Source organism: Rhagoletis pomonella, unplaced genomic scaffold (assembly GCF_013731165.1).
Source record: "Rhagoletis pomonella isolate Grant_MI unplaced genomic scaffold, Rhpom_1.0 Rhpom_scaffold_00010, whole genome shotgun sequence".
Lineage (NCBI taxonomy): Eukaryota > Metazoa > Arthropoda > Insecta > Diptera > Tephritidae > Rhagoletis > Rhagoletis pomonella.
Genome location: NW_023458564.1, coordinates 23,187,165 through 23,214,800, shown reverse-complemented (window position 1 = coordinate 23,214,800; position 27,636 = coordinate 23,187,165). Strand labels below are relative to the sequence as shown.

Genomic DNA, 27,636 nt, shown 5'->3' with positions numbered 1-27,636 from the left:
TTTCATACCCAATATGCACAAAGCAAACATTTTTCCAACTTTTTTCGTATCTTTGAGAAATTCTTGATTCTCAAATGGAGATCCAATATTTTTCTCCAAAATTTTTCCCAAGATTTGACTAAAAGTTGAAAAAAGTTTGAATTCCAAGCTTTTCTCAAGTGGAGAATTCAGATTATTTTCTATAAAAAAATGTGACGTTTTTTTTTGAGAATTGGTTGGTTCTCTGATTGAGGTACACTTGAAAATAAACATTTGACCTTGGAATTTTTATAAGATCTCCACTTGATCTCCAACCCAAATGTTTATTGGGTAACTCCAAATACATATGTACATATGTAAATTTTTCTAATTGCTAAATGTCACCTACCGATCGATTGAGTCCACGCTGCTATGTATATCAAAATCCATCATAAGATCATCGGAACAAATGGATTCACATGGCGAGAGCGTATCGAGCGAATCGGCGCGCTCCATTACTGCCTTTCGCAGCGACAGTGGCGTGCGTAAGCTCAACTCGATCGCTTGTTGGAGAGCACTGCGTGCCTTGGATTGACTTTTCAGCGAACGCATTGAACCGGTATTTTCCATGAGTGTTGGTGTATCCGTCTTATCTTTGTGCGAAGTTAAACTATCGACTAGGTCGTGCGCCTCGCTGTTAAACAGCAATGCCGGTTGATCGGCGATCTCATCGTCAATCAAGTTGCCGCAATCGGAGAGTGATAACGAATGTGAAGCGTGCGTTGGAGTGCCCGGTGAGATGGGACTACCCATCTCCAGTTCAGGTGAAATCTCATCGATGTCCTTCTCTTGCAATTCTTCGTTTATTTTGTGCTTCTTCTGCTTGGTTGCCGCCTCCTCAGATTCTGTGCTGCTCACCAAACTGTCGGTGGGCGAGGTCTCATCATCTAAAAGATAAGTGCTGCCAGCTAAAGCCATTTCGGCAAACTTCGTCTCATTAAGGGTATTGTAAAATGTTTTAGGACGATCAGGTTTATCCATATCTTGATTTTCGGCAATAGTTGTGTTTTCTGCATTACTTCGTAGTACAGCGCGTGTTGTTGTACCAGTTAGGTTGTTCGTCGTTGACACAGGTTCGGGAAACGAAACTGGAAAGTGGTTGGTAGTAATTTAGTATTAAAAAGTGTGAATCAAATATTAATTATTCACATACATAGTGTACTGGCTTGCATTTCAGTTACTATACCGCTTATATCATCGTCGTTTAGATCGACTGACATATGCATAGCTTTCTGCTTCTCATTTTTTTCAGTATCCGTGTCCTTATCTTTATCTTTGTGGACTTCTTCTTGTAATTTATTGCTATCTTCGCTGCTAATACTGAGGCTGCTGCAATCTTTCACGGCAAGCGCTTCGCCGGCATTGCACCAGGATAGCATTATGGAGCTGCCTGGTGAGGATGTTTTGCTTGAACAGGTATTAATGTCCTTAAACTGTAAATGCATAAAATTTATGTTACTAAATTAAGTACACTGCCGTCTGTTTGTTGGCACTTACCCTATTGCCCTTTTCTGATGTTGAGCGATCCAAGTATAGTTTTTCTTCATCTACGCCTTCACTTTCCTCTGAGGAGTTTCGCGTTATGCTACACTGGGCTGGCGCCGTAGTGGGACGGGGTTGTCCTTTATTTAATAGAAATAAAGAATTTAAATGGGTTTTGCAAAATATAGTCTCTGAGATACTCGTAATATTAAAATTGTGAAGGAAGGATACCGACAAAGAATGGAAACCCTCCCAGAGACCAAAAGGTGCTTACTCGGATCTCAAGGGTATATTTTAGCTGTAGTTGGGAATCTACTTATATATGAAATATATAAATAACGTCGTCGCAGAGTTAATATTAAGTAGTGACTTAAAGCACTGAAAGCCACGACTAAGGTTATGCGAAAATCGCATGAGAGCTCCGAAGTGGCACTCACCGTCACAGGAATGGCTCCGGACACGCTATATGATATTATTCCAGATTCGTCTGTTAACTGCGGACCTGGTACTTTGCCAGTTAATTATTAAATATCTAATTCGTGACTTTCCACGATCGGTGGCGTTAGCTCGATAGTTGGAAAATATTCATGATGCGTTTGAGAGTCAAACACAATGCGTTGCTCCCTCGAATTATTGTTTACTTATCTCAAAATGATTACCCTATTTCATGAAGTCGACAGGCGTTTGCATTAAAATACTCTACAGGACTTTACAGATGGGCTGTAGCGCACTTTATAGTAACTTTGAAGTAGCTGTTGTTAATGGCATAGGCATTGGATCTGCCAAGGTTAGAACCTTCAAATAGTGATTATTCCATATAGTATCTATGTATTTGGGTGTTTTTCGAAAAATTTTAAGAGTTTATAATTAACTCGCAAATCATTTCCCCTTAACAAAAGACTTTTTTAATATTTTTTCAAAAATTTCTAGACACTTTTTACTTACCCACATCGACCTGCTTTGTTTCCTGATTGCCGTTAGTTGCACTCCTCGTGCCGCCAATTCCACCATTTCGCTCATAGCTTTCGCGACTCAGTACAGTATTGGAGCGCACAAGACCACAGAGTGGTAGTGGCACGGTTTGATTCTCATTGGGTAGTTTCGGCAAAGCGAGCGGCTCTACAATCGAACTAGACTCGCTGGACAACGGATCATCCAGATCGCGCACTTCGAATTTGTGACGTCCATTCATGACCATTTGCAAGTTTCGCGGACGACTGCGGCTACGTTTGGGCGAAGCTGTACGACCTTTAATATGGCCAGCGCCGCTCGAAACAGAACTATCCAATGCCATATCCATGCTGGCAATACCTGAATCCGCAGAGATCTCACGACTACCAGTGAAGCCGCGGCGCGTATTGTTAGCCATTTGCTTAGCGGTCTTCAGGTCCATCGGATGCCCGCCGGGTGTATGCGCTACACTGGCGGATGCCACTATAGTTAAAGGGTGTTGCGATTGGACTTCTTTGGCGCGTGCTCCCGTCAAAGTGCTAGTCATCGTGGGCGATGGTGTGTAAACGCTACCTGGTGTAGTTGGTGTCGTGGCACCTACACTTATGGCCACTGGAAACTCTGGTTTCGGCAAACTGACTGTTTGGAGTGTAAACTTTGAAAAACTGGCTGGCGGTGCACGCGGTGTGGGGCGAACGCTGCAAGTGAAATATTGAAATTTGAAAGTTAATTACATATGTATGTACCAAGAGAATTTTTGTGCAATTTGTCAGGCTGCATATATGTATGTATGTATGTACTCACATAACATTTGTGTGCATGCCCGTAGTGATGACGTTTCGCGACTGATGCTGTTGCGGCTGGTACGTTGGCTGATGAGTCCAACTGTTGGTTCCGCCACGTCCACTACCATAGCTGCCATATGTGCTGGGCTGTTCGAAGAACTGTCGCCGCTGATATTCGATTGTGCTGTTCTGACTCAAATTGAACGTTATCGATTTGGGTTGTGATATTTTTGGGCGGCCAGCCACATCGGTGGCGCTGCCCGACTCACTAGTCTCATCACCTGAAGTCAATGCCCGGCCAGCATGTGCACTCTTCGAGCGGCGTTTCACTGTAAAATGTCGACAGCCAAAAATTTGTTAGTGTGTGAAGTAGAGTGTGCGCGAGTAAGTTTTAAATGCAATAGTGCCGCACACTCGATTTTTATTTGGTTGCTTTATATTTGTACTTTTTTGTGACTTTTGAATTGTTTATATTGGCTTTTAGCCTAAATTGAAAGTAACACACTGCACGATTGCGACATTCGCAACACTTGCAGTTAGACCTTGCAACACAATCGCAGCACAGCTCAGCAACAGACCTCTAACAACTGATTTACCGGTGCGCTACTCTTGCTATCTACCGCCTGTTCCTCTTGGCCGCCAATTGCTTTTTTAATTGAGTTCATGGACTTGTCGCGCCATCACACTTTAGTGAATGGATACATTTTGCTTACCCAGCGCTTTAAAAAAGTGAGAGAACGAAAAATTTATCGACTTAGGAGCAATCACAGACAGCGCAAATAAAAACATTTACATAAACAAATCAAATTAGAAGTAGCGAAATTGGATTGCTCTATGACACATCGCTAATGATTTATGCATAGTCAAGAAAAGTATGACCCGAACTGGAATAAGGATCGTCTGAATAACGTACACATGCGTCTCTCCATTAGAGTGGACTTACTGGAACGTTTTCCGAAAACACATATATTTTCGCACGAGAAATGTGAGATTGCGAATGAATTTTTTTGTAATAGATCCTGTTCGGCATATATGGAATCTTTGTGCCAAAGAAAATTACAAAAACGACCGTAATTTTCGAAATTTCGGACAAAAAAAATAAAAATAAATCTTCTCTTTTTCTTCCGTGTCGTCATCAAGTCCGCTAGTTGCTGGTTAAAGCTGTATTCCAGCCAAAGTACGGAAACAACATCGCTATCAGAAGTTCCTCTCTTCAATCGTAGTGAGTGGAGGTAATATTTGCTAGATTTTATATGGAAGAAAACCCCAGCACTTATAAAAAATCAACGGTTATTTTTAGACACTTGAAGCTTGCATATTATTGTATTAAAATGGAGTGGGTTATAGAACTATATATTCAAGAAAATTCTAACGATTCTGAGAATATGTTTAAAATTTGGATGACATTTTTTATATTTTTTTAAAAGTTTTTTACAAAGTTTTAAACTTTGGTTTGTATGGGTTTTGTTACAGAATGAACTATATTTCAATTAAACATTCTTAAAATAATATATAAACAAGAGTCGCAGCAAAAACACCTTTTAAATTGGTGTGCTAATGATATGGCCGATACTGTATTCGTCAGGAACTTAAGGCTATTACTAATTTTTCTAAATTTTTGAGGTGTTAAGCTAAATTTATATCGCTCATTGATCTTCTGTTTTCAGGATCCCCTTTCATTTTACTTTAATTTTATTTTATTTGATTTAGTTTCTCAATAGATATTTGTAGTTGCAACTTGCAATGGAAAGTCAGCTTTTGGTAAACAGTTCTTTTACGCGAATGAGCAACCAAGTAAATACATTTGTTATCCGGCACTTTTGAATAAATCTAAAATACTTCTAATTTTGAAAATAGGAAAAAGGTATACAAATTTTGCTTTTGCAAAATAAATTTTGCATTGGGATGCAATTTTCCCCAGTGTGTCGTCCACATTAAAAAGAGTAGATGTGCCTACCGAAGGTTATGATCGGTAATTGGGCTTGCCAGACCTAAACTTCCGAAAGTGGTACAGATAAGAACCAATTGGGGGACTTGGGGGACAAATAAAACTAAATGCGTTCAACAAAAAAACTAATTTATTCGCTTATGGAACAGAAAAACCGGTCGAAAAAAAATGCAATATCATTTGAACAAAACAAAGTTACACTGGTGATCAAAACTGAGTGCATGGTGATTTTATTTTAAATATTTACAATGTTTTTCAAGTAAAACGTTTTGTTATATTTTATAAAAATATTATTCCTGCTTTAGCCAAAACCATAAAATTGATTTAAACTTTCAAACTTAATACAAACCCTAGAAAAATGCAACAAATTTCCATAAAAATTTTGGACTTTTTAATCTGAATTCTTGGATATGCAGTTACATGGCTCAAGTTTTACTCTACACTAATGTCAAATCATTGGGAAGGAGTTTTCGAGAATTCTCTGCCAAGGAAACGAGGGCATAACAGTATCTCCTCATAACATATGATGACTCATACTGTTCAGGGACTCGTATCAAAGTAGGTAACTAAAATCTGAACTTGAGCCATGCTTACCAAATATCTGCATACATATTAGGGCGGGTTGATTTGTATGGATGAAAAAAAAAAATTAAAAATTGTATAGCAAAAACGTAATCTACATTAAATTCTAAGAAAATTCTCTGAAGAAACCATAGGTCTAAAATCAAACCCTAATTCGCGCCTCTCGACTTGAAAATTTTTTTCCTCTTCTTTCGCTAAAATTATTTTCCTTTTTTGAAATATATTATGTTTTATTATATTATATTATAGTTTATGCAATACAGGTTTGGTTTGAGACTAATAAAAATATTCAATTATCAAAAAAGCAGTTGAACCCCAATTTGCATCTCCTATTATTTGCGTTCTATATAAAAAATAGTTAGAACACGTTTAATGAAAAAAAATTTGGGTGTAGAAAAAATATAAAGTGCAAAAGAACTACCTTACTAAACAATTTTGTTCAGAAAATTCGATTTCTTTTTGGAAAAACCTATTTTTTCTAACATTTACTTTTTTGGCAAAGGCGCGGATTAGGATTTTATTTTAGATACATGGTTTCTTCGGAGAATTTTCTTAGAATTTCATGTAGTTTACGTTTTTGCTATACGATTTAAAAAATAAATCAACCCGCCCTACTACATATACATATAGAAACTAATAAAGCTAACTGGTTAAAAATATTGCAAATAGAAGTTTAAAAATTAAATTGTCGCTATGCGCACTCAATTTCTCTACCATGTTTCGCCTACTCATGCCACATCTTGTTAACACTGCCTGTTGCAATTTTCTTTTACTCCGCCTGCCATATCATATCTTCATCTAGTTACGTATGTATGTATGTATGTATGTATTTCATGTCACTTCTTAGCATTGCTGCGCCCACTTACAATTGCTCACAAGCGGTTTTTGTTGTCCATTCACGCCCACGCCACCAATTCGATTGATGTTACCATTAATGCCACAATTATTGTTGTTTTCCGCATTTTCCTGCATGTCCATTTGATAGCGCTGCGCTAGACCAGCTGATGCCGGACGCGCAATATTTGAGCCGCGATAACCGAAACGCGACGCTACACCAGGCAGATTCGCTGGCTGGCCGGCGGCACCTGCGTTCGCGGTGCTTTGATTAGATCGTTGTGTAGTTGCGGCTGCCGCACCCATTTTCTCAAAATATACTTTCGCCAGGAGCTCTGTATCTTTTTGGGCGAATAATTGCGGTGGCCATTGGAGAGAGAAGGCAATAGAAAAAGTCAAAGAGGAGCAAGTTTTTGGCATGTCAGACAGTCATAATAAACCGATGTGAATCAAGTAAATAAATATAATAAAGTAAACAACGTAAAACTCTATCAACGCAAATTTGTTATTTATATGCAAACATACATACATATGTATCTATGTATGTATGTATTTTAATTGTGTTCTTAAATGTAAGCGTATGCTAAATTTCTTTGATTTTTCGGCAAGTGTGTCGGCGATGTATGTATTTCACAACCAAACACCTGTTGTTCGCCAAATTGACTATTTTTCGCCTGATGTGTTGCTCTGTGTGAACTGTATTGAACTTAAAAGAGTCTACATTCATACGAATAAATTTTTTAAGTGTGTATATATGTATGTATTTGCACGTAATGTATTATTCATGCATTCCTTGACGCAGTAAAGTCATTGCACTCACCTGCATTGCCATTGTCGTCCTGCTGTTGCTCGTCCTGCAACGTCTCCCCATTGCCTGTGTCATTTATCACTGCTCCCGTTTTTTCATTATCCTCACCCGAAGTGGTATTGCCATCGCGTGCCGTTGTTGTTATATTGTTGCACTTGTCTTGTTTCCTTTTTGCGTCACCGCCAGTTACACCGCCAACCCCGGCTTCAAGCAACTTCTTGAACTTTTTCGGCGTTGTATTGAGTTTCTTGCGAAAGCCGAAGGACATTGCTGTACCTTTGGTCTCAATAATGCCCACTCCAGCGCCCATAGTGCCGGTGGTGTTGCCGCCATGTTTCTTTGAATGCTTTTTACTCTCGGCCTGTCCCTGTAACGAGAAAGCGCATGTGTTGTACATTTTACTTTCAAAGCGGTTTACGTAATGTAAAATATTAATTCAATTAAGTGGATTCCCACCAAGACTTTCATTGCGTGCATTTACCAAAAAGCCTATGATCATTGTCCAATCAATACATATTAGGGGTTTTAGTAAATTTTAGGTGATATTAAAAGTTGTTATTAGCAGTAACTTATGAAATTAGCTTTGCAGAGTAATAAATATTTAGAGATCTAACCAAAGATCGAACCCACCTCTAACTAGGGACACGAATTTCGATACGATATGATACCATATCGATACTTTTGGCATTCGATACCGATATTTTTTACTCGATAGTTTTAAAACGATATTTTTTGGAATCGAGTACCAGAATCCTAGTATCGTATCGAATGTCATAAACTCAAATTAGTCAGCTTTCAGACACGTCAAGTTTTGCTTTCAAGTCTGCTCGTTCCAAGGCGAAGGAGGTGAGCAGAAAGGGGAAGAGTGCAGATACCTCTCATTTAAGGAACCACGAACTTGAATTCAATAAAAGTTGACGCGTCTGGAAGCAAATAGAAAACACAAAAGAGAATGCGAAAAAATTGCTTTCAAGACTTATCTGATTATCAGCTCTTCCCGATATAAATTGGGCTTTAAAGAACTGACATTTTTTACTATCGTTAGGATTGCATGTGGCGGGACTTGAACACGCGAGCTCGGTATTTTAAGTCAACACCTCAATCTCTACGTGTAAAAATAATAGATTGGCGCTTACAAAATATGTTAGCGTTTAACCGAGCTTCTCCTCCGATTTGTTGCGTGCGCCTTGATGTTGTGCCACAAAGGGCGTTTTTATGAGAAGCTGTTTTTCATGGCAGAAATACGATCGGAGGTTTCTAATCACTCAATGGGACGCTTAAAAGTTGTTAAGACAAATTTGGGTGTGCGTTCATATGTTCATATTATTTACAAATTACGTCTAGCAAACTCATCATCATCATTTTTTTGTGCCGGTTAATTCCGAATCAGGTAGAAGTTAAGGCCTCATCTATTTAATAATAACTGTAGTTAGGGACACGAATTTCGTTGCGTTACCATACCATATCGATACTTTTTCCATTCGATACTGATATTTCTTTATTTGATATTTTCACAACGATACTTTATGAGACCGACTTCCCGAACCCTTGTATAGGATCGAATATTAAATGCACATTACAAAGATAATGTGAATAATAATATATTGTGCATTATATTAATACTATAGTACATGCGCTGCCTACTGCAGAACACCACCGGTAACATTTTTGTGTTACACCTTGAGTTCCAGGAAAGCCTTCGCCATTAAATTTATGCACGAGTGAGTACCGCGCTTGGCTTCCACGCGTACGAACTTTTTGAAGTGAAATTCTTTACCGGCGGTTGGTTGGTTGAGAGTAAATTGGCAAATTCAACGAAAATTGCACACAGAAATTGTGCAACGGAAATGGTTGGGGCTGAAAAAAGTGCGTCTTGAGTGTATGCACATGGTATTGATTTAACAAAAACTTGGTAATAAAATGTTAAAGAGTAACACTTAGAAAAAGACCAATACAAGAATGAAAGTAAAGATGAGTACGTACATAGATACAGAAAGGATAAAGGCAAAGGTAAAAATCAAAATAAAACAAAGACGCGTAATGATAAAGACTAAAATGAAGATCAAGGTAAATTTAAACACTTTTCTTATATAAGGGCAAAGGTGAAGGCAATATGTAAATGAAGAAAATGGTAAACATAATAGTAAGAACAAAGATAAATATAAAGGAAAAGATGAAGGTGAGGATACCGATAAAAGTAAAGATGAAGATAGAGGAAGAAAGGTTAAAATAAAGGTAATTATAGAGAAAATATGGAGAAGAATATGGAGACACAGACTCAATCTGTGAACTATTTTGGATTTTAGAGATTTTCGTGATTCTCGGGACTTATCGATATAATAATCGATATTTTTATCGGTTTTGTTATCGATATTTTTATTGATTTTGTTATCGATATTTTTTTTAAATTTGTTATTGGTTTTGTTATCGAATTTCTTATCGATTTTGTCATCGGTTACTTGTCGATTTCTTATCGATTATTTATCGATTTTGTTGTCGATTATTTTTCGATTTTTGAATCGATTTTTCATCGATATTGTAATCGATATTTTTATGAATTTTCTAAGTGAATTTTGTTATAGATTTTTTATCGATTATTTATCCATATTTTTTATCGATTTTGGTATCTGTATTTTTATCGATTTTGCTCCAATATTATTATCGATTTTGTTATCAATATTTTTTATCGGTTTTGTTATCGATATTTTGTTGGATGTTACTATCGATTTTGTTATCGTTTTAAAGATAAAAATAAAAATAAAGGAAAACAGAATACCACAAATGTAATTAGACTTCACTTCTCCAGTGTGGCCCAGGCGCACTTACTATTTTTTTGGGCTTGACGCGAAAATCCCGGGTCTACCATAGTAGTCCACGCTATTGGTGTACTGAATTTATAATTTGTTTACTTTGCATAAACGGTGCATCAGTGTTCTTGGAATCTAAAATTTAAGTTCATGGTCGTGAACGCAATAGATTTAGCTATATTTTTTAACTATAACTTTCATTTAAATGTATAAATAAAAAACATTTATTAACATTTTAAAATGGTAGGTCACGCGTGCATTGGTGTAAAAAGACATTGTAAGACAAAAGCTGAAAAAATAAAATGGAAAATTCAAAAATTCTAAAAAGATTTTCTTTGGGCAAGACTATTTTTATATAATTTGTGGGGGTTTAAACCGCCCTGTTGGAGAGGAATATGCATAAAAAAATTTTCTATCATTTAGTTCACGATAACAATGGTAGAAAATATTTTAATATTCCTGTAAAACTTGTTTTCCTTGCAATTAGACGAACGAAGGGTATTGTGGATTCAGCGGCAATATTTAAAAAAAAAACTAGAATCATTTAAAATAGCGTTTCAAGCAATTATAAGTAGTATGCAATAAATTTTGAATCCTACGATGAAAGGATTGCGTGCAATTTAGTATTTAAGTTTTCAACTAAAATGAACTGTTCGTTTTATGTCAAGTCCTATATTTGCACATTACATTAAACGATTTTGTGCTAAAAATGAATTTGTTTAAACTTTGAATGCATATAATTTATGTTTTCAAACGTACAAACCTAAAAATTACAGTAGCGAGTATTGTGGCTTATTCGTATTTTCGATGTGTCCGCAATTGGTGCTAAGAGTTTTAAAATTTTTTATTATTTTTTTCTGGAATCTTGATATGGATTGTCAGATAGTGAAAATCCATACACGAGTCGAATATATTCTGAATTGATTAGCTTTCGGCATGAAGGCCTTTTTTAACAAAGGCAATCAGTTTGATAGATTGTAATTGAAATATTTTAGTTACTGCTATAATACTTATCTGCATGATTGGAATATGTTGAACTTTGAAGCTGGGATGAAGATCTATTTTTTTTTTACGAGAATTCAATGTAAAGTTGGTGTAGAAAAATAACCCATGTCAATGACACTTCAGTTTTAAACCTATAATAAACGTTCCTAAATTTGATTCAACATGTTCCTCATTTTTTCAAAAATACAAAACGATGAATCTTAGATTATCCATTAAAACTGAGAAAAAATTCCGATTTTCATGTTTTCTATAGAAATGCTTCCTTATGTGGTCCAGAATACCCTTCGCTTCTCTATATAGTCATGGTTTGGCAAAATAATTCAATAAATATCATGAGAAAACGAGCCAGAGAACGCAAACAAACAATAGCAAACGTTTCGGTCTCGTTTAGTTCCGCTCATACAAGGTAAAGAACAGTGTTGCCAGTTTAACCGTTTTCCGATTAGATTTCGCCGGTTGCGATAGCAAACAGCCGTTCTGCAAAAAAAGAAAACTGATTTTGCTGTAATATATTTGCCTTATTTTATTAAAATTCAAATATATATATATATATAAGTTTCTATTTTTAAAAATTTAGCGATCCTATCTATTAAAACGGCTAGTCTTATCTCGGAAAAAATTTTCATGTCGGACTGTATTATATAAAATTGAAAGATAAGTTTTTGTAAAGAAGGACGTAGCAGGGGATTTTATTCATAAAAGTTTTGTTATGAATGTCTTAAATTTAATCCTGAAGTTTTATTCGCAACACTTAGAAAATAACGAAGGAGAATAAAAGACCACGCATTTCGAAGTGAAGCAAAACTTTCTAGCTAGACAATACCTGTGAATAATTGTGTCATGGTGCCAAGTACTTTATTGTTGCTTATTATTGCTCTCTGACAGGCATGTGTTTTGAATATATGGTCATCAAAATAAAATTTAATAGTTTAATTATTAAAAACTTAAAAAACACCGGCTTGTTCGATATACATAAATAAATAGCGTATTCTTTTCTCGAAATAATGTTGCCTTGTTTTCCGCAGCCTATTCACAGCTTTACGTGTTCATTTCATAAAATATTGCCCTACGACTAGCCAAAAGTGCAATACTTTCTGCTAATATAGTCATTTTGCAGGATAAAAAGCAACCTAGTGCAAATGTTACAATGTAAAAAGGCAAACATTTTCAAGAAAAATAAAACGCCATAAGTTTGTAATTTATCTCTTTTTTTATATTCAAGTAATACAAACATGACTTATGATATAACCCTGCAAAAATGGCGACTAATCCATGCATGCATGTAAGGAGTACTCCCGAAGGACCAAGGAGTACTCCAAAATTAACCACAGTTTATATAAAAAATATGGTCCAATTAACATTGCGATGTCCTAGGGCAGGACCATATACTCCATATCTGCATTACATCAGAGTAGCACTACTACTTTTGTTCTTCACTTCGCATATGCTTTTTTTGAAATTAATAAAAACCAAAGACAAAAATTAAATGTTGCCTCTGACGACATTCGAACCCGAACATGCTGGGAACTAAGAACTAACAGCTAGCATCTCTACACGTTCAGCTACAGCCAGACATGCAAATGTACTTTCAAATGCTTAACTTCAATCACAGTTCGTTAAAATACGAGCAGTGATCGGGTAACAAACAATAAGCTGGCGCAGAGACACGAGATGGTCCGCTACAGCATGACAGAGGAGCACTTTTGTAAGTACTCCAATATACCACAAATAGACTACATGGTCCAACGATTTTTGCAGGGAAAGACCAGCTACGTTTAACGATAATTTGTAATGGAGTATTTACAGCTTAGCAATGTACGTATAACCTTTGTCAACCAAAAATAATTTATCTACTAGTCTTTCTTCTACTTGTGACTTAAGTATTTAAATGAAACATGTGAATTCTAGTTGAAACATTTTAGCAGTTTTTTCGTCCAATTTAGCTGGTCCGCCAAAAATGTTCTGGCAACACTGAAGAAGATCAACTCAAAAATTAGTTGTGTTTTTGTATTCTCCAGCAAAAAATATCCAGTAACTTGCCAGTAACCAAATTTCGGAGAGTAAGCCAATATTTACTCCCAATGAGTGAAATATGGAAGAAAGTACGAAAACGCAAAACCAGCAAGAAGTTGTTAGTTTTATGGACAGCTGATTAGTTTATTATTTTCCGATGCAATTTTCTTAGAAAACTAGTGTTTTCCATCTTATTACATATTTAAATAGGTTTATTTTGTCAATTGCAAAGCACCACAAACAATTATTTTCTTAATGTGATTTACAATAAGCAGCATGCCATCAGCTGTTTTTCTTACTAGCAATTAGTTTCTAGTAAAAATTTATCTGGTAAAAATCCAGTAAAACTTGCAAGTTCAGCTGTCATTTTTGCTCTCTCAATTTCCCCTCTTTTGCTAGTTTTTTGCAAGTTTTTGCGCACGAAAACGATATCCAGTAAAAAACCAGTAAAAATTAGTACTGGATTTACTATATAGTGCGTACGCGAACCCGATATAGTGCGATATAGGTTAGGTAGGTTAGGTAAGATGGCAGCCCTGTGTAACCGGATCTCACTTAGACAATGTAAGATTGTCCTTTGTGATGCCACAATTTGGAAACGGTCCCCTAAACTTTATCGTTGAAATGCTCCGAGCCGATTATGTATTTACTAATACGGCTGATCTCAATACCCCAGAGCTCCTCGGGCGGGCACCTAAGAAGGTAATGTTGAGGTGATTCTACCTCGTCCTCTTCCAGGCAACAGCGACACATAGGGTCCGGTAGAATGTTCCGCCTTACTGCGTGAATACCGATAGGACAGTGACAGGTTAAAACCCCCACCAGAAGTGATAGCTGTGGCTTTGTGAGTGTGAGGAGTGCCCTCGACCGCCCCTGGTCCACCCTCGGCCAAAAGGACCTTGCGTTTGCGTATGTAATGGTATTCGCCCAGCGTTCGGTGAGCTGATATGAGGCCCATCTATCCAAGAGCGAACCGCAAGCGATCAATGACACCCCCAGCCGCTCTTTATCCGGTGATAACATTTCAAGGGTTACTTCCCTGGCCAGCTCGTCAGCCACGCAGTTCTTGCCAATGTCGCTATGTCCCGGAACCCAAATAAGCCTAATGCGAAAGTACTCCGACGCGGCCGGAAGAGAGAGCACACATTCCTTAACCAAGTTAGAGCGCACCTCTAACGAACTCAACGCCCTGATAGCCGCTACTTGATAGCAGCTACTTCCGCATGGAATACATGGAACCTGAACTTAGTGCTGATGGAAAGTTCTCGACAGAAGACCCCTCCACCAACCCTGCCATCAGCTTTCGATTCATCCGTAAAGAAGTTCACCGCACCCCTCCTCCAGAAGGCCCGCCCGGCCCACTCATCCCTTGAGGGAAAGTGGACAGAGAAGAAGCTCCTAGGAGCCGCAACGGTGGTGGCGACATAAAATTAATGGAAATAATTTTTTTTCCTATACCTGTTTTTTATATTAATTGCGTTGAATCTGTACGATCCACAAGCAGTAAAATTTCCCTCTATGAATTTTGAGTTTGTACATAATATAAGAGCTGCTTGTATAAAAAAACGTTATGACATATCTATGAATTCTATCAATTTTGCTTTTAGACAAATGGTACTTAATCTTTTTAAGAAAAACGCGTAAGTTTTAGAACATGTTTTATTAGGATGGCCTCCCAAAAACCAAGAAAAGTGCAAAATCCAATAAGTTTTCTTTAATGGCACAGTATTTGCTTATTTTTTATGTATGTGCGTATTTTATTTGTTATACATACATACATAAATATTTATTTTGTACAAATAAGAGGCGATTGAAATCAAAACCAATTATTTTCATACAAAATAATGGTCAATGGCATTTTTGCAGAGTAAAAATGGCATATTTCTGAAAGAAGTAATCATGTTGACAATTTTTGGAGGACAAAGTTAAAGTGTAGTGTAGGCATTCACATCGCCAGTTTAGAGTGAAAAGTTGCTTAGTCCATTTGTAGAAAATTTTCAGGGGAGGAAAAAAAGTTTCAAAATATTTACTTAAGGAATTTTGCAGAAGGTTCCGTTGCGAAATAAAAGACTTGTGGCCATATTCATAAAATTTAAATTGGATTTATAGAGCTCTATAAAGTGACATTTTCATACAAATTTTCGTTTTATAAAGCAGTTAAAGCGTTCTTTATTTTTTATCAATTTGGGTGTTTGCATTTTTTGTCAGCTTATCAATTTTTCTGTGCCTCTTTTGGGACTTAGTAAATTTTCCTTTAATTGAATATAAACGGGAAGAAATAAAACCAGCACGAAAGTTTATCTTTGGAGACTTTGCGTTTTTAATTTACCTTGCTTCCTATATCCAAATATGAGTTTTGGCAAGTGTGGGCTTAGCAATTTTTTACTGTGAGCGATATTTTAATGAAATGATAATGGTTCTTTTCTTTGTAGGTCTTTCCTTTTTTTCTATGAACACGTTTTCGGGATATTTGCAATTACCGTTATTCCACTTAATCAATTATATCTTTTGAACCAAATGAACAATCGTAATATGGCAAAAGAAAACCAATGAAATTCTCCATATACTGTACATACATAATTTTTCGATAGGCCTGATAGTTTGTGAGTTAGTGGCGTCTGGAGAACAAAACCCACACTCAAATTTGTAATCCAGTGTAATTAGATTAAAAAAAGAAAATTTCGGGAATAAAATTGACACTGAATCGGGTTTCGATACAAATAATTTCTTCCGATACCTACTTAGTACTTACTCGGTTCAAAAGTATCGATACCCAAATTACTTGGTATCGGACGAAAAGTATCGAGTATGCACTTGTATTTACTAGTGTCGTTTGATCCCTATCCTGCAGTAAATTTAACTAATTTGAAAGTAATTTATAAACTAATTTATTTGCAATGGTAACTAATTGGAATTCTCACTATTTTACCTGCAACGAACTCATTTATTTAACATGGCGATGTCCTAGGAAGCAGTCAATTGCCTTTTCCTGCATATATTTTTAACTACTTTAAGGTGCATTTTCCTTAAACAACTCCAAAGTAAATATGTTTCGTTTGTATACGGTTTCGTTCTGCACTTCACAGATGCTTTTTCATACTTTCAAGACACAAATTGTTTCTTTGCGTAAGAAGAGTATCATAATTCGAAAGATTTACTCACTGCATTTTGCTCAAATTAGTCTTTGAATTAGTTCATCTAAAAAAAAATGCTTGCTTTCGGCAGGGTATTTAGATCTAGGTGTGCGATATTGCCAAATATGTGTATGTAACTTTGTATGCACTCATTTGCTCAGAAGTTTTATTTTCGCAAACCATTTGCAGTTAACGTAGTTATACTAGATTTGTATGTTAAGTGGTGGTAGTGCCAGCGTGTGGCATGCATCAATACGTCAATTATCGTAAACACGATGAATCATAGAAAAACTAAGCGTGCAACACGGAACAAAACAGGCGAAATATTGTTCATGTATGTATGTATGTATGTTGCACGCTTGAGTGCAGATGCTTCTTAACAAATGGATACTTATTTATGATTTACAACCGACAGAGAGTGAATTCATACCAAGCAAACAAATACGAAAAATGTAATAAAGTTTGACACCGCTAATCACATTCCACACCTGCATACCACATGCCACACGTTGCTGCGCCTCAAAGCTGGCAAAGGAAAAATTTGCTAACATTTAGCGTCCACAAAGTGACTGTGAAACTCGAATGGGGGAAATATGTGTATACCAGTGTACGGTGCTGCTGCTGAATAGCAAAATTCAGTTGGAAAAGCAGCACAAATTTTTATTTGTGTGCGTGTTTGTAGTTATAATTAACTCAAGTCCTTCTTTGAAATTGAATACAATCGAAAGTGCTTTAAATTACTACATACATATATGATGCTTTCCTGCCTAATCGTATTCTTTACCATTATATCGCCTTCGGTTAATGCCTGCGTCAATTGAATGACTTCAGCGTCGTTATCATTGATTATTTGTTGCTGTTGTTGTAGTATGTCGTCGTTGTCGGCGAGGTCCTCGTATGTCTCGACTGCGTCTTCTAGATTTATGACGAGGTTCTCGCATTCATCCATCTTGAATGCTGGCCTTTCAGTGCTTTAGCCCCCAGGGTAGTGGGTGGGCTGTCGTCTGCTGGCTAGCAGCGCTTTGAGTCGCCGTTTTTGAGTACTTTTCTTAGCTTCACACACGAACACACACAATGTTTAATTGAGAATTGCTACAAAATTTTAGTCTTAAGTAGTATGTTCTCGAAAAGCAAAACACTTTATTGTGCAAGTAACTAAAACTTCCGATACATTTCTGTTGCTTCGCTTTCATATATGTATACTGAACATTTTGCAAATTGTGTACATTGCAAGCGAATACATATTCAATTTTCACTTTGAAAACTGCACCTCACACAATGCTTGAGTGCAGTGTTTCGGCGAAAGTCCTTGAAAATAATTGCTCTCCTTGAGGCTCAACCTTTTCAAGTACTTTTTGGCCAACTTTCCACCACTTTTGCGATTACCACAGTATGCACTTTTCTCCTCTATAAATAACTAGCAAATTCTCCTATTCAAATTCGTTCAATTTTTTATAAATTTTTATTTTCACAATCTTGCTGCCGTTAATTTCAGCGACACAACGGAAATGTTTGTGGCAGCGAAAAGTCTACGAATTTTCCTTTCGTTTCCCATTGCCTGTGGTTTTGTTTGCCTTTTCTGTGGATCTCATGTTGGGCATGGGCATGCGCGTTGCTGGAAGAAATGACATTGCTTGTTTTGGTAAATTTTCGCTTCGCTGTCAACCGGTGGTTGTTGCCTTGGCATTTATCCTGCCGCCGTAGTGCCACCTGTCGTCATTTTCCAGACCATGTTATAGGGTGGATTTATTAGCTTGCAAGGTGGTTGAAAGCAGAATAATCGTTATTACATTTTGGACAGTGTGCTCGGATAAGGTTTAGGGCCGTTTTCACTATCTCCGGTTAGCACTAATCCCCAATTAAACCTCTTTACCGAGGTCACTGTCTCCATGTGCAATAACATTGTGTCGGTAGGTTGGTATTGAAAATGGGCGAAATCGGACTGTAATCACGCCCACTTCCCATATAACGGTAATTTTCGGAAATACGAAAACTGCGATATTTTAGTAACTACTGAAGATTATTCACTCAAAATTGATATTTACAATAATTTTCAGACGAAAAATAAGAATATTATAAATTTTTGGAAAATGGGCGTAGCCACGCCCACTTATGGTTTCATGTGTATATCTTGGTAACCGCTGCACCAATTTCTTCCAAACTTGGCACAATTTAAAATATCGGACAATAACCACGCCCACATCCCATATAACGGTAATTTGGAGAAATACGAAATCTTCGATAAATCAGTAAGTATTATTAGAAATACGTTTATGGTAAAATTTTGGAAAATGGGCATGGCACCGCCCACTTATGATCACATATTTGTATCTCGGTAACCGTTCTACCAATTTGTACCAAACACGGCACGCTATTGAGCTTGCCGCATAAAAGCAATACGTTGAAAATTATTGAGATCGGACTAAAATTGAGGCCGCTTTTCATATAACGGTAAATTTTAGAAATGCTTAAAACTTTAATATTTCGACAAATTTTGGTAATTTATGTTTTAGTTAGAGTAGCTTTTTTAACTCGTTTAGAACGGAATGTTGGTTGGTTGGTTGAAGTGGCGAGTTTAACAACTCCAATTAGCACTTATGCGTGCCGTTTTAAAACCACTACTCGTAATTTAAACCTGAAAAGAAAGCCCGAAAAGAAAGCAGCAGAAGTCGGTTATATATCTCAAACCTAGCCTGTTTAGTTCAAGAACTTAAGAAGTTGCAGTGGGTTAATATCACTTATGTCCGTTAAACCGCAGAAGCAGGGGTTGCCTAGAAGCCTGATTCTAGTCCCACATAGTGCTGGGCAATCGCAGAGCAGGTGCTCCACCGTTTCTTCTGCATCTGGTGAATTGCAACTACGACAAGATATGTGGTGTTCCAGTCCTAGTCTTGCAGCATGGATTCCCACAGCCCAGTGGCCTGTGTAAACGGCAGTTAGTCGAGATAGATCCTTCCTGTTTAGTTTGATAAGAAAAGCAGTGCGTTTTGCGCAGTAGGTGGGCCACAGACTCCTGCAGACCCTACAGGATTGTAGGTTTTTCCACCCACTGCTAGCCACATTTTTCCAGTGCTGAGAGATGCGGCTCTTGATATAGCTCAGAGGCACAAGAACCTCCTTTGCCTCTGAGATATCCAGAGCCGACCCATTCCTGGCCAGCTCGTCAGCCATCTCGTTGCCATGAATTCTGCTGTGCCCCGGCACCCAGATCAGTGCAACTTCGTGCCTGTCGGCTAAAACCATAACGTTCTCCCTGCACTGTTTTATTATGCTGGAGGTGATGCTTACAGAGCCAAGTGCCTTGATCGCTTCCTGACTGAACGGAATGTATTAGGTTATATTCAAATTCGGAAAGGGCCTAAAATAAAGTTGGGTTAATAGGAATTCCTCAACTTATATATGTGATGTAATTAAGTTATTTACTAAAGAACAAACTTATCCTCTTTTATCAAATTATTTATCTTATTATTTTTCACCTATTTTTTCTTTATTTATTTCTTTAATTGTTTGAATGTGTATTTCTTTATTTGTTAAATTATTTTCTTTTAATTTAGGATTATTATTTTTTTGTGTTCAACTAGTTTAGGTGTTTATACAGTTATATTTGCTGGTTGGTCTTCTAATTCTAATTATGCTTTATTAGGGGGATTGCGTGCTGTTGCTCAAACTATTTCTTATGAAGTTATAATAGCTTTAATTTTATTATCTTTTGTTTTTTTAATTGGAAGTTATAATATATTAGATTTTTATTATTTTCAATATTATATTTGATTTGTTGTTGTTTTATTGCCTATTAGTTTGGTTTGATTTTGTATTTGTTTAGCTGAAACTACTCCTTTGGATTTTGCTGAAGGTGAATCTGAATATATATATAAGATTATCTTTCAAAAAGAAAAAAAAGTTAATCAAATCGGTTAAGGCTCTGGACTATTTTGGACAGTAAATTCCAGTTTGGCACCACTGTGAGGCGCACTATGGAGGATTGGGGGAAAAGTTTTGCACAAAGAGGAAAATCTTTCGATCCAAAACAGATAGCGAAATGACTCGAATACCATTTTGTAGCTGTTGTAATGCAGAGTTTGAGAAAACTATACAGACATAAATACCTTGGCCTTTTGACCTTCAAATTCAAGGTGAAAGGTAGATCTCATAACCTTTCGCTCCAGAGTTTTATCGGAGTGAAGGTTCGGGTTCGTATGTCGTCAGAGGCAACATATAATTTTTAATTATTTTCTTTTTTTGGTCTTCCTTAATTACGAAAAAGCATCTGTGAAGTGAAGAACAAAATCAAATGACGAAGAAAATTTATTCAAGTTGAACATTTGATGACAAGTTTACAGAACGGCAGTAGCTGAGTGTGCAGGGATGCCTGCTGTTATTTGCAAACTTTTAGAATATCCAGACATTTATGTTTTGTATCTCCGAACTATAAAAAAGCAACTGTGAAGTGCAGAGTATTGATTTTTAGTAGTACTCGTTTGAGTTACTTTTTTGTGTGACTTATGTTTATTCACATTTTGAAATAGCATAAGCAAAGCAAAGAGTGTAAAATGGAATTGAATGCAATAATAATAAGCTAACAGCTTACACCTAAAATACAATGCGCATGCAATATTGCCACCGCATCTAAACTTTTGCTCACCGAAGCCAAAAGCATTTCACATTAATAAAAGGTAATCATAGTGGCGAATTCAAACAAACTGTGAACGCAAAGAAAAAAAATACCAAGATATGCAAGCAAAGTAAGAAATTGCAAGAATTTTATAACAAAAAGTTCTCGACTAATAAAAGTTATGCATATTAAAACTACGCGCATTGTCACTCACCTCTGTAACATCATGGCATACCACCGCAAAGTGATTGCTGTCGTTTAACCTTTCACAATCCCCGCTGTCTGCAGCAACTTCAGTCGCATTTTCGACACCAATATTGACTTTACACTCTGCAGCGTTTATTAATTGCTTTAGGTGATGCTCTTCGCACTTCACCACCGTTATTTTGGCATTATTATTTGTGTCAGTGGCAGTCTTGTCGCCATCATTCTGCTCCTCTGGTTGCCACTGAATATGAGCCAAACAATGTTGTTGATTTTTATGAGCATCAACGGTAGTTATATGAGTGTTGTCAACTAGAATAACCTCAGTAGCCACATTATAGAGGTGGCGTCTCTCAAATAGTTGCTCGTTCTCAACGCTCTCCTCATCTCCTTCAGCGTCGTTGTCATAGTCGCCATCGCCGTCGCCGTCGTCATCGTCGTCTGTGGTGCTAACAATGGTACAATAATCGCAGTGACTTACATTGGCATACATTACCGTGCCCGTCCTTACGTCATCAACAACATTAGTAATTTCAACTGAAGTAACACAATCTTGCCGCAACTTTTCTGCCTCACTTTCTATGGCAGTGCAATTCGCTACTGTGCTACTTGTAACATTTGTTGTTGCCACAATGTTTGCTGTCCATTGGTTTGATTTGTTTTCATTGCTTTGTTGCGTTGTTGTTGATTGTTTTTCCACAGTTTTCGATCGTTTTTTGTTTTGACTCTTCTGATGGCTCTGATTCGCATTTGGATTCTGACTTTCATTTGAATGTTGATTTTGCTTAGCCGACTGTGTGGCGCCGACAACTGTAGCCTTCGCATCATTATCCTCATCCGTTGACTTTGACGACTGTGGTGTGACGCCTTTTGACTTGGCTTGCGCCTTCTTCTTCGACTTCGCTTTCGGCTTTTTCTTCTTGCCGCTCGCATAGTAATATTCACATAATTGATTTCCATGCTCGTCCTTGAGCGCAATGTATTCGGTGCTTTCAGCAAATTTACTCCAAATTTGATTTGCTGCGGCCAAGTCCGTTTCGGATAATGCGATTGTTAGTACAGATGGATGCTTTGACACACACTTGCCCATAGGTGCTGGCGTTGGTCACTCGTCAGTATGACAAAACAACGTTGCAGTGAATGTGGGTGTAAATGTGTTTATGTAGAAGTGCGTGTAGGTACGTTGACAAGTATGTGCCGCATAAGGCTTGATATTTTTGTTGTTATAACTGCTGCTATTGCATGTGTATGGATTGTGTATGTATTTGTTTACTGGTCAGAAAATTCACTTTTATTTGCTATCTATCCGCTTTGCAAGCAAATAACTGTTGGCTTACTATAAAACTCAGTATCCTTTATATCAAAGATGTTGCACTACTTTTGGTTGTCTATTTCCGCCACTGCTTTATAACTTTTGTGTGTAATCTTCATTATCAGGTAACTCAACTGGCTCTTGGCAAAATGTTCAACATTTTTATTGGCGTCGTAGTTATGGCACAGTTTTGTATCAGAAATTCCGACAGCAATATGATTTTGGCAACCAAAAATACTTTTAAATTCGGATTGTATTTGCGAATGTTGAATACAAGTTTTTTGAAGATGTTTTTCCGAAAAGGTTGATTGGCACATAAATATCCTTTTTAAATTTTAAATTGGTCCACAAAACTGAAATTGAAAAAATAATTGGTGTTGTCGTTAAAAAATCATTGGTACTAAGGATAAAATCATGCACATATGTATGTTAATTTGTATTAAAAGAATAAATACTAGATTCCGCTCGCTTCGACCTTTAATTGGCATTGCGCGCTTTATTATTTATGAAAGTATATAGAATAACTTGTTTTAGATTACTGAACTACATGAATATAAAATATGGAAATTGGATCGCTGAACTCGCAAAATATATGGGCCCAATCATTAGAGTGATGGAATTTGGTTTGATTTTTGTTTTCTGGTTCCCACTATCAGATAAACAATGTTTACAATAAATAAAAATACGTATATAGGTTTAAATAGTTTCTTTTCTCCCAATGTTTTGTGTGATTTTTCCATTATTCGAAAAATTATCTACCATATGTACGCAAAAAAGCTTAAAATCGAAAAATTAAGAAAATCGAAAATCCCATACTTATATTTGCAAAGTCGCGCGATAAGATGAAATTGCATGGATATAAAAAAGCGCTAATTGTAGAATTTAAAAGGATACAAATTTTAAGTGCACAGGGTCGCATGGGTTACGAAAATGCCCTTCTTCCTGTCATAATTTTGAAAATTGTTAAGGACTAATATATACACGACCATATCCTCAAATTTCGTTCCTCTAACTTACAAAATATACAAAAAAAAATATTAAAGGGTTTCGCAATAACCCAGAGTTTACATAATTCAGAATCTTTAGTTTTAACATTTTAGACTTAAAGCAAGTAGTATGTGTATAGTATAATATGTAGTTGTTGTCGCTCCGTGTAAGAAAACAGGCGAATATATCAAAACATCTGACGTTTATTCAAATAGTTTAAATTTGCGAAATCAAAGTTACATAATTCGTTTTAATATCTGTAAAATAGATTAAGTTTAATACCATTTTAAATTACATTATTTCCTCTTGTCTTACTTATTCGTTCTCTTACAACAGCTTTGCTATGACAATGAGCAAGTTTTCAGTTTATCGAAAACTCTAGAACGCTTCGTTCAATATTAAAATCAGAGTTGCATTTACAGAATTAAAAAGTGCGTACAAATTTTGACACGTTTTTGAACATACAAAAGTAACTGTCGTTTTATTAGTCTTAATTTGCAACAGTAGTACTTATGTACATAGATATGCACCTGAACTTTCTATAGGTACGAAATTATATTTGTATATGGGCCATTCCACGTCAAAACGCGAAAATGTAAAAATCTAACGAGCGCACATGGCGTATGAGTTACTGAGTCGAGATAGAATGTTACTCATACGCCATGTAGGTATGAACGTTCGATTTTAACTTTGGCGTCATAAATGGTAGATCGAATATCCAACCGCCATTTTGAGTACTGGAAATCTGATTATTTATTTATTTATTTATTTATTTAAAGTAGTCTAACACAACAACCACAGGTTATATTTCAGTGTTAGATACTGAGAATATTACAATATAATACGATATTAAAATGTATAAAATTTGAACTTAACATCTAAAACTTATAAAATTATTCATAAAGAGTAAGATTGAAGAGAATAAAGAAAAAATACAGTAATTTAGCGGTTAGAGTTGGGGTGACTGACGCTAGTTAAATAGTTACAAATTTTCATTTAGTCAGCATAGTGTCTAAGTAATGCTATTTTAAAGTGCAATGTGTCCTTAATAGACCTGAGTTTAAGGGGTAATTTGTTCCATAGGCGAATAGTATAGACGAAAAACTGACGCTCAGATATGACATTATTGAATTTCAGGTGCAAAAGCTGTTGTAATCGTGACGATTGAGTAATTTGAAGACGATTTTTGAGATGCGGATGCTCCTCTGAGAATAAGATTTTCTGAAGCATTGTAAGGCACTTGAGCTTCAGCATATCGTCGAGTGATACTGAAGTTATCTTGCGAGCCCATTGAGAAATGTGGTCATACCGTTTTTTGCAATATATATACCTGGCGATGTTATTATAAAGCACGTTGAGTTTTTTATTGCATTGACTATCGCTGTTAGCATAGAGTTCGCAACCGTACAACAGCGTTGGTATCAAGTAAGATTTCGCGATTAACATTCTAGTGGGCATCGGCGTTAGGTGTTGTGTTGACCATAAATACCTTAGCATAGCATATACTCTACCAATTGTGCTATAGACATGATTATCCCACGTTAGTGTTCTGTTAAATAGTACGCCCAGGTTCTTAGCTACATCAACATATGGTATCACAGTTCTGTTCAATGAAACTGTATCATAAACGTTGAGGTCAAAATGTTTTTTAAAAATAGCAATACATTGGGATTTGTTTGGATTTAAGACCAATCCGTTGTTACTTGCCCACTCGTGAACGAGGTCTAAATCACTATTGAGGTTCTGTATGCATAGGTTCAATGAGTGAAGTGGGCAGCTCAAATACAATTGCACATCATCAGCGTACATTTGAATTTTATTGTGCTTTAATACCTTCGGCAGATCGTTGATGTACAAAACAAACAGTAAGGGGCCGAGAACCGACCCTTGAGGAACTCCTTTAGATATGGAAAGAGAACTTGACATTGCATTGCCTATGTTGACTGCTTGCGATCGACCGAAAAGATATGAGCTAATTAAGTTTACAGCCGAAGATGAGAACTGAAATAAATTCTTTAATTTGAGACACAGTAGTTTGTGATTTACTGTATCAAAAGCTTTGGAGTGGTCAAGAAGAGTAAGCAAGGTTACGCGACTATTGTCCATATTTATTCTAATGTCATCTGAAACGGTAAGAAGCGAAAGGGTACAGCTTTTCTTATGCCTGAAGCCAGATTGGTAAGCGCTGACCAGGGAATTTTTAGATATAAACGAGTCAATCTGCTGATGCATTATGCGTTCTAAGACTTTAGATAGATATGGGAGAATCGCAATAGGTCTATAGTCACCATTTGATTTCAGAATGGGTATTATTTTGGCTTTTTTCCAGCAGTTGGGGAAGACAGCTGATGTAAGAATGTTATTTATTACGTAGGTAATATATGGAAGAAGTTTCGGGAGCAAACATTTGAAAAACTTCGGATGAATGTCATCCAAACCAGCGGCGTTGGATTTTATAGACAGTACTGACTGGACAACGTCCCACTCATCAACACAATTAAAGCTGAAGTTTGACAGCGACCTATACGGATTACAGTTATAGCGCTCATATGCAATATTTTCAAAAGTATTCGAGGAGTCAAGGAACTGCTTATTTAAATCATTTACATTTACAGAATCAAGGACTTGTGCCTTTTCTTTTCCAATCCCTATTTCGCGAATTCGCTGCCATTTTTGCTTTGACCCAATTGCTGCACTGAATCTTTGGTCGTAATACATAATTTTTTGGGTTTTTATTGCTTTAATTGTCTCTGTTCGAAGAGTTTTAAAGTCGCTGTAAAGGACATCTGTCCTATGGCGCTTCCACTTTCGGTATGCTCGATCTCGTTTTGAAATTAACGTTTTGATATGGCTATTAAACCAAGGACGGCATTTATCCGAAATAGTTTTCGTAACAAGCGGCACAAATTGATTAAAAAGGCTTTTAATATTAGCTTGAATAAAGTCAATTTGGTCATTTACTGAAATCATTGTGTATATGGATGCCCAATTCACAGAGTCGACATACTTCTCAAGGTCTTCATATTGGATATGCGCAAAGTCGCGGTAAGAATAGTACTCTGTTTTGCTTGTCAACTCGAAATCAAAAATGAGATAAATAAGATCGTGCTTAGAAAAGCTTGAAAGATCGAGTTGATCATATAAAAGTACTTTGTTCTTATTATTTACAAAAAAGACATCAAGTAGCGAGCTATTGGTATTTGTAAAATGAGTGGGAATCGAACAGTTCACGGAAAACAACCCCAAATTCCTCATTGCCAATGCGAAAGTGTCATCGCTGAGTAGATCAGAATTAAAATCACCGGCTATTACGATATTGTTAAAAGACAAGGTAAGTTCTTCCAAATAATCAACAAAGTCAACAAAATTAATGTATTTATTTGGCCTGTAAACACAACCTAAGAGGATTTTATTTGATTTTGTTGTTATTTGTAAGAATAGATACTCGATGGGGTTGCTACCCTCTGATTTACAATGAAGCTTGCATGAAATACTAGATTTTACAAACATGGCAACCCCGCCACCGCGCTCAACTCTATCTGACCTAATTAACACATATCCATTAACAGAAACCGACTCATTATTGTGCCAATAAGAAAACCATGTCTCAGAAACGCATATAATATCAACGCCCGAATGTTCAAAAAGGTACCTGAATTCGTCAATTTTTTTCAACTATGCACATACAAGATGAGGAAGCCTTCAAGCACTTTATGTACATATTTCAGCTTTCGCTTAAAGCACACCCTTCGTTATACCTTCCAATGAATATGTCTACACTTTCTATATATTTCTTATATCCTCTATTTCTTTATTATTTATTATTATTTTATTTCAATATCAGAGTATGTATCATGTGCTTTTATATCTTTACCTTTAGTACAACAAACAAGTCCTTAAAATCTTTACATCCTTAACAAAATAAACAAAAATAAATGCAACGTTTCCTTAGTTGGATTTTTATGAAAATCTGCGAATATAAAAATATATTTATGTATATACTTATGTATGAAGGTACACTTCCCATTTCGGTATCGGTCTTCGACTCTAAGCCACTTGCAATTGGTAGACTTACGCCTGGCACTATCACTTAACTTTGTGCATAGCATTTGGTAAAATCTAAATAGCCTTTAGGCCTCTACTTCATAGTCGGC

The 27,636-nt window shown here is 36.5% G+C and overlaps 1 protein-coding gene across 1 annotated transcript in view; it reads right to left on the bottom strand.

Moving 5' to 3' along the window:
* Positions 1 to 17,915, bottom strand: part of LOC118746558 — an 18,195-nt gene extending 280 nt beyond the window's left edge. Inside the window, exons 1-8 of the mRNA XM_036480402.1 lie at positions 17,152 to 17,915; positions 7,421 to 7,775; positions 6,633 to 6,941; positions 3,256 to 3,565; positions 2,446 to 3,149; positions 1,516 to 1,640; positions 1,172 to 1,451; positions 368 to 1,106 (exon numbers count right to left, since the gene is read on the bottom strand). Coding sequence (XP_036336295.1) covers positions 368 to 1,106; positions 1,172 to 1,451; positions 1,516 to 1,640; positions 2,446 to 3,149; positions 3,256 to 3,565; positions 6,633 to 6,941; positions 7,421 to 7,775; positions 17,152 to 17,316 — 2,987 coding nt within the window. The 5' untranslated portion in view covers positions 17,317 to 17,915. The remainder of the gene's footprint in view (positions 1 to 367; positions 1,107 to 1,171; positions 1,452 to 1,515; positions 1,641 to 2,445; positions 3,150 to 3,255; positions 3,566 to 6,632; positions 6,942 to 7,420; positions 7,776 to 17,151) is intronic.
* Positions 17,916 to 27,636: the final 9,721 nt, after the last annotated feature.